General features: G+C 42.6%; 1 protein-coding gene and 1 long non-coding RNA gene across 2 annotated transcripts in view; one reads left to right on the forward strand and one right to left on the reverse strand.

Moving 5' to 3' along the window:
- The window catches only part of LOC109959143 (uncharacterized), a 266,643-nt gene that overhangs the window by 43,661 nt on the left and 215,149 nt on the right, over positions 1-7,833 (reverse strand). The gene's annotated exons all lie outside the window — the stretch shown is intronic.
- Positions 6,544-7,833, forward strand: part of rtn4r (reticulon 4 receptor) — a 45,271-nt gene continuing 43,981 nt past the window's right edge. Inside the window, exon 1 of the mRNA XM_020598289.1 lies at positions 6,544-7,095. Within this exon, the coding sequence (XP_020453945.1) occupies positions 7,074-7,095 (22 nt within the window). The 5' untranslated portion in view covers positions 6,544-7,073. The remainder of the gene's footprint in view (positions 7,096-7,833) is intronic.

A 7,833-nucleotide genomic window follows, 5' to 3' on the forward strand; every position in this document is an offset into this window, starting at 1 on the left:
GAAGTGTCTGGAGAGAGGGAAGTCTGGGCATCTTTGCTTAGACTGCTGCCCCCGCGACCCAGTCCCGGATAAGCGGAGGAAAATGGATGGATGGAACAGTGCTTAGTCTAGTATTAATAATAAATTTTCAATTTTCCAGTGTAAACACACTACATACTGAAAATATGCTTAAAATTGGTCTGTTCTATTTGAGGGCATGCCATCGGTCCTGTTCAGTGACACATACAATATCTTCAAAACCACTGCTATGGAACTTGTTGAGCACATTCATGCTCCCAATGGAGCAAACTCCAGTGTTTTTAATGAGTCCTTGGCCTTCTCTTTCCTGTAACCTGTAAGAAAAGCAGTTTTTTGGGCCCTAAGGCAAGGTAAAAACAATAAAATTAGGAGTGTTTTTCCAACGCTACACCCATTGGGAGCTGTCAGACCTTACACCTTTTATAACCTAATAAAAATGTAAAAATGTGTGTACTTGTCAAAATGTTTTCACAGGTTCCAAAATGTTCATGTCAGGAACAAAACTATTCCTCATTTGGTTATGACTTACTACCTTAACAAGTTCATAACATTTTCACTTGAGGTTTGGAAACAAATGTCTGCTTTTATTCAACTTGTGAAAGTCACAAATCTGATTAACTGTTACTGGGTCCAGCTCTGAGATTTTTTACTGGCAGGCAAACAAACCGGAGGGTAAAATCATGATGTTATCAAATACAAACCCATATTTGTCAAGCAACTGGGAACTATTTGTCTAAAATATTGTTATACAATTCATGAACTGATTCTAAATTAAGTCCCTTTAAAAAAAAAAAAAAATTCTCATATTTCATGAGAAATTTTTGTATGGTTATACTGCTATCGACGGAAAAAGACCGCAGGAAATAATCTTGGCTGACATCTGCTATCTGTGCCCCTGTCACCCCACAGACAAGACCAAATCAGATCCACATGAGAGAGAAGCACAAAGCCTTTGTTCATCCAAGCATCATTCTTTTCCTCTTTTTCCCCTCTCCAGCTCTCACTTAAAAAGAAAGAGAGAGAAAATGAAGGACAAGCCACAGAGCACATGAAGATGCAGGGAATAAATTTCCACATACTTGTCCTTTCAGATCCACTGACAATCTCAAGGAATGTAACCTTGTCAAGTCAGGTAATGTATGACTAGTGAGACTTATGGCATGTTTGTATGGGTTCCTCAGTCACTGGTTACCTTTGCTTTGCTCTCTCTTTTCTCTGTGCTCTCACATACAATACCCACAACCATATGGAAAGTGATGGGGGGGTGGCTTAATTCACGAGTCAAAAGCAGTCCACATCGTCAGTGTTTGAGTATGGAAGAATCTAATTAAAATAGCAAATGGAAAGAGGAGAAAGTGAGTGAATCAGAATAATTACATCTTAATGCAAACAACTCCACATTGTCTTTATTCCAATGAGTTAATGAGGTTACAGACTGGAAAAAAACAATTCCATCACTGCTATTGTTTTCCGCAGGCCACCAAGGAAAATGAGCTGTCACCCGATCTTAATGGCAACAGGGTTTTCACCAAGGCCAGAATTAATATCTGACTCCCTGGCCTAATGAGCAGAAGCTGAGAGAGCAGGGTGAACTCTTTGTCCTGCAAATTTGGAAAAGAAAGGAGAGGAAAGGCAAAAGCTAAAAATAAAAATAAGACATGGATGGCGCAGAGAGTAATGGCACTTTTGGGGGAGTACATACAGTAGCTGTGATTGGATTATGCTCCCAGAATCCATCCTGAGAGAATTTCTCACTTCAAAAACATCTTATCAATAAGATGATCAAAAGTGTTTCACTTTACACCTAATATAAACTAAGATATAATCAGGTAGTAGTAATAAAGCTGGTTACAGCTGTTGGTATCACTCACCTGCACCTGCTATATTGTATGTACACTATAGCCAACCCTGTTTTCATTGTGTAGTTTCTGTATACAAGCACATAAAAATAAAATATCTATCTATTTATTATTTATTTATTTTTATGTGCACCACAAGCACAAACCAAACAGTACTGAAAGTGCATATGGGAAGAAGAAAAGACACATAAAATCAGTGCCCAGTGGCTGTTGGACCTGAGGGTAGACCACAGGAACCTCCCAGAACAGGAGCCAGTCACCATCACTGTAACAGCGAGTCAAGAACATGAAGAGCTGGACAGCGCCCGGTCCAGACATGATCCACACCTACTGGCTAAAGAGCCTTCCAGCAGTACACGAATGCCCAGTGGCACAAATGAACCAGCTGCTAGCAGCAGGCTCCCACCCAGGCTGGCTAACACAAGGAAGGACGGTGCTGATCAAGACCCCCACAGGGGAACAGCACCATCCAAGTACCGACCAATAACCTGCCTCTCCACAAAATGGAAGGTCCTATCAGGCATCATAGCTGCCAAGCTACAGGTCCAGATGAGCCAGTACATGAGCAGCTCAGAAGGCCATTGGGAACAACACCAGAGGCTCAAAACACCAGTTGCTGATAGACAGAGCAGTCACCAATGATTCAAGAACCAGACAGCCCAACCTGAGTACTGCCTAGAGTGACTAGAGGAAAGCCTATGACTCACTGCTGGATCTGGGCATGCCTGGCACTATACAAAGTCATCAGGACACTAAAGAACTTCATCAAGAGCTCGACTGGACTGTGGAAAACAACCCTGGAAGTCAACTCCTGACCAATCGCACAAGTGAACATCAAGTGCAGCATATACCAATGTGATGCACTATCCCTGCTGTAGTTCTGCATGGGCCTGAACGCCCTCAGTCAGATCATCACAAGGAGCGGGTATGGATACAAGCTCAAGAATGGAGCTGCCATCAGCCGCCTCCTCTACATAGATGACATCAAGCTGCATGCAAAGAATGAACGGGACATCGACTCACTGTATCCACCTGACATGGATCTTCAGTGAGGACATCAAGATGTCACTCAGACTGGAGAAGTGTGGCCGGGTGATAGTAAGAAGCAAGAAGGTGGTAAAGACTGAGGGGCTAGAACTGCCAGGGGGCCACATAGCAGACACACAGCCAGCCTACATGTACCTTGGTATCTCACATGCATGCCTAATAATTGTATTTGCTTTGATTTTACATAACATCCCATCAGTGCAGTTACTCTGTACAAAAGTGCTTTGCTGCTTCTGCATATACTATATGTACTTTGCATGTGTTTTGTTAATATGGCCTACAGGAGCAATACACCAATTTCTTTATCATATGCAGAGTTATGAGACCAATAAAATAACTCTTACTCTAACAGTATTGCTCTGGACTGGCTTTATATTATATTTCACACTATATTTAATATTTAACACAAGCATATACTGTGAAACTCAGCCAGTAGGGATTCCCTCCATGAGGAGGATTTGCATTTTCTCTCTTTTCCTTTAGACAGAATTTGATTTTTTTTTATTTTTGCTCATTCTATTAAATTCTCAAATTTTTTGTTATCCTAGTCACCCTGTGTGTTTGAGTAGAAAGTTGTAAAATGTACGATTTCAGCTCAGTTACAGTCTAGTGATGGCAAAGAATGTTAGAAAGACAAAAATCAGAATTTTTAATACCATTCTTAACTATATTTTTGGAGGGCTGTGACACATACTCATTTAAGGTGGAAAAATGACTGTGCCACACTAACTGATTAATGCATTGGTGGCCCTAATGAATGTCTATGACATTTAACATATTACAACATGGACCCCCAACATTATGTTCCACTTTTTCCTTCTGTCATCTAACTAAGCAAAAACCTTAAGATGCAGCTTCCATTCACATACACTAATGCTGGTCCTGCAGTAGCTTCGATGGCAGTGGGACAGTAACTTTTCCAGTTCCAGAGGAAGTCATTTATGCCCTTGTTTTCCTTTTGAGCCATCAGACTGTGGATGAAAAGAATAGTAGAACCTCAGCCTAGGGACCTGCTGCCTTTGAGACTCAACAGCTTGATTCATTTCATTACTGTCATGAATTAAAGATCCCTAATCTCCTTTCTCCTCCCTTTCGCATGGCAATGATCCACCCTTAGTTAATTTACAGTCACTTTCTGTGCAAGGCCTCCAGCCTCAAAGCTCCCATGACAATTTACCTGTGTCCTTCTCACTTGCTGGCACATATCATTGTGATATACTATAACGGAATGAGCAGAGGACTCAGGAGTGACCATGCTGTATAATGAGCTGGGAAAGGTATACTAATGAGTTACAGTGCACCCTTCACTTCCTGACACAAACAGACAGCTTAGTGAGCCAAATAACTGATTTTAAAGCTGGAAATATATTTAGGAAGGGGGGATACCAAGCTGTGTCAATTTGTGTGCTCATATCAACATCCTACACTGTAATGTAAGTAAGAACCTTTTTCTGCACAAGTCATGTTCTTGTCTGTTTAACAGTGGTTATGATGTAAACCCAAAGTTACCACATAAAAAAGGTTTTTATACAGCAAGTATGTAAACACATCTCTAGAGCTGAGTTATTTCAGAACATGCTTAATTTAGTTTATAATTGTGTACACGATGCACCGCGGATTGGCTAGGAAATGCAACATTTAAATGTATATGATGTCTGTTGCCCTCTATCATTGTTAGCAGTCATAATTGCTCATCTTTATTATTGTTTCTCTTGTGAGCAGTCTTATAAAATACTGTTACAGTACACTCCAGGGCACACAAACACATAGCATGCAAAACATGACAGGAAGATGCACACACTTGTTTGCTCTCAGAGATCCATTCAGATAAAGGAAGAGAGACAGAGACATCTGTGACAGGTGACAGCATTTCCTTTTTGTGCACAGTGACCTCGTTCTCAGCGGGTTACTTTGGACTGCGTCTCTACTGGCCATCTGGTCCTGTTGGTCTCCACTGTGAGCAAATACCAGCTGAGTGGCGCCCTGACATGTTCAGGTGTGATTCAATATTGGTGGTAGTTGTAAGCTTGGGATTAGTCTGCTGCACATAGCCTACCCCCATTCCACGCGACTACATCACCCACCTGGCTGCGGTTTCTATTCATTTGCTCCTTATGGTAATCTACTGGCCCTTTTCTATTTCAGTCTATGTACTGTACTGCAATTATCATAAACATTTGATTCTGTCCAAGTATGCCTCATAAGTCTCACAAGCTAGTACTGTCTGTATAAATCTATATTCAACAGCTGTAAGACTGAGTGTGCAGTTCAGGTAGTTTCCCATATTTCATTATTAATGTACATCCATATACTGTATATAGGTAGAGAAGAGAGAGAGAGTCTACACTGTGAATTGTTTTTTTCACCCACAGATTATAAACATTTATGCATTATGACTCCCTGCTGTCTCTTAGCGGGGAACTTCCAAAGATGAAGCTATTCTGTCTCTGTCCACGGAGCAGAAAATCTATTTTTATGTTCGCCGGTAGGGGGCGTGTGGCACCTAAAGATAATGTACCGCTGCTGTGAATCCAATCCTCCTGGGTTTCAGCAACCCAGCTTAGCTGCAGACCACAGCCACAGTGAATTGATCTTCGCTCCAGTCAGCAGTGGCAGTGTCTTTGCTGCTAAATATTCACGCTTTAAAAGAACCATTATCACATCAAATGCATGTCGGATTTTCTTCAAGAACATGTTTTCTTTGCAGGCACGTTGATTTTCCACGTGGAAAGAAAATACACAAAAAATCTGCCTATGTAAGGATGATGATAATTATAGTAGTAGTAATAACGACAATTTCAAGATATGAGAAATACATTTTAATAGCAAAAACGGGAAATGCTTTAAGTCTAAGAATTAAAAAAGAGAGCGTTTAAAACAGTCCCGGGTTTCGGGCAGGTCTAAGGCTTTAAAATGTTATTCTGTCTGTCCAGTTAACGAAGCAGAACTGAAATCTTTGTTTTTTCAACTGCGCCCACGACAACCGAGCTGGCAAACTGTCCCCAGGAGGAAGCGCAGGTCCCACCAGCAGGCCTGGCTCTTCGCCTGTATTTGGGGGTGTTTTCGTATGCAAGTGCACGCCTGGCCAAGTCCGATCCAAATAGATTCGCCTCACGTCACCTTCTACCTACCCACCCACCACCGCTACCAACCCGTCAGCCCCTGCACATAAAACATTTATTAGAGCACAGCCCTGCTGCAAGAATCGTCTGGCTGAATAAGTCATTAAGTCTCTGCTTCCTTCTCCCTCAGTTTCTTAAAATCTTGAAAGTCCACCAGTTAGGTCAAATTAGTCCACCTTTTTCTTATGCACTTTTGTTTGTCAGAGATTCGATAACTATAGGTACTAGAAATCCAGACAGAAGATACGGGATATAAAAGAAATAAAAAAATCTATTTGCCTTAATAATAAGACAAAATAGGTCTTTAAAATATCTTGTCAAAAACGCTTTACACGACAGAAAAATAACACAAGCTTGAATTGACTGATCTGAAAATTACACTGAGATTTAAGAGAAACGTGTTTGCAGCATGATACAGCCCCCCTGTTTCTCTATAGCTTTCCGCCAAACGCACCTCGCTGCCCCGCCTTCCCTTTCCACCTCCCTCTGGTAATCGCACACTGACGCGCACCAGTGCAGCCGACATCCGCGCGCATCCACCACACACTTTTCTCCGTGTACTTGGGAAATATACACCGGGACAAGTGATCGGACTGGATATATGCTGCGATTTTAAAAGATGGATCCAATATTATTTTTTTTCCTGTGTCGCTGATTCTCCACTTCTGCGTAACACTTTGAGCTCTTCTCTGGAGCTCTGCGCGCGTCCTGTATTTTGAGGAGGTGTCGACTGGCGTGTCGACTACTGATCCCAATTTGGATGTTTATTGCTGACTGTTTTTAAATCCCTTGTCCAAATGACTGAGCTCGGGTGCAGCCGGAAACGTGGCTCCCCACTTGGGAAGACCTACGGCTAAAGTTTTGAAGGGTGCAGGGATGCTTTAGGCTGTCCGTCTCCCACCGTGCACTGGATCTGCAATTGCCCATAAATTGCAATAAACAGCGGATATCCTAGCTGTCTCTGCGCGCTCTGGGATTCATTCTACTTGGATTTATACATCTGCTGGATTTCACCCCCATCTAAATCATGAAGACCGTTATTATGGATGGTGAGTACACATTAGACAATAGGACGTCTTTGTAAAGTTTTCACATAAAGCGCACAGGAAGATCCTGCTGGGCTACTGCGCACTGATAAAATCCACGTCGGGCAGTGCCACTGCTCTGTGGAGAATAGACGCAACCAAAGATAAATCAGATGCCCTAATTGGAGTTTACTCTGCTGGCTCCTCCGGGCTTTGGTTAAACTGTTACATGACCGTCAACATTCACACCTCACCTCAGATCTGGACATTAACAAATTACTCTTTTATTTTTGGAGCGCACTGACAAGCAGAGTCACTGTCAGTTATGGATATTGCGGCTGTAAACGACCTTGACTCGATAGCTTATAATTGAGTCATAAGAGCAGATTTGAGGGTGCCCCTTTCCGTCCCTCTTTGAATGCCAGTGCATGAGCGAGCGCGCGTGAGGGAGTAAGGGGCCATGTGGTGTTTTTGGTGGTCAATATGGTCTGCATGATATCGCAGCTTAACCCGTGCATCAGCTTCAGCCCGCCTGGACACTGTGGGCTGAGCTTCTGATGAAGTCTACAGATGGTCCGCTTGGCGGCCCAATAATACCGCTCTACTTCCCAGCTCCTTGGCTTATAATTGGTGTTTTCGTGGCATCGTTCCACTCAGGGTGCCGCCAAAGTGACAGGAAATTTGGGCCTAGAAGCGTTCACCGATTGGACTTTGAGCGATTCTAATGAAGGCAGGAATGATCGTCCACTCCCCCAGAACATG

The sequence above is a fragment of the Monopterus albus genome, unplaced genomic scaffold, assembly GCF_001952655.1.
Source record: "Monopterus albus unplaced genomic scaffold, M_albus_1.0 scaffold37.1, whole genome shotgun sequence".
Taxonomy (NCBI): Eukaryota; Metazoa; Chordata; class Actinopteri; order Synbranchiformes; family Synbranchidae; genus Monopterus; species Monopterus albus.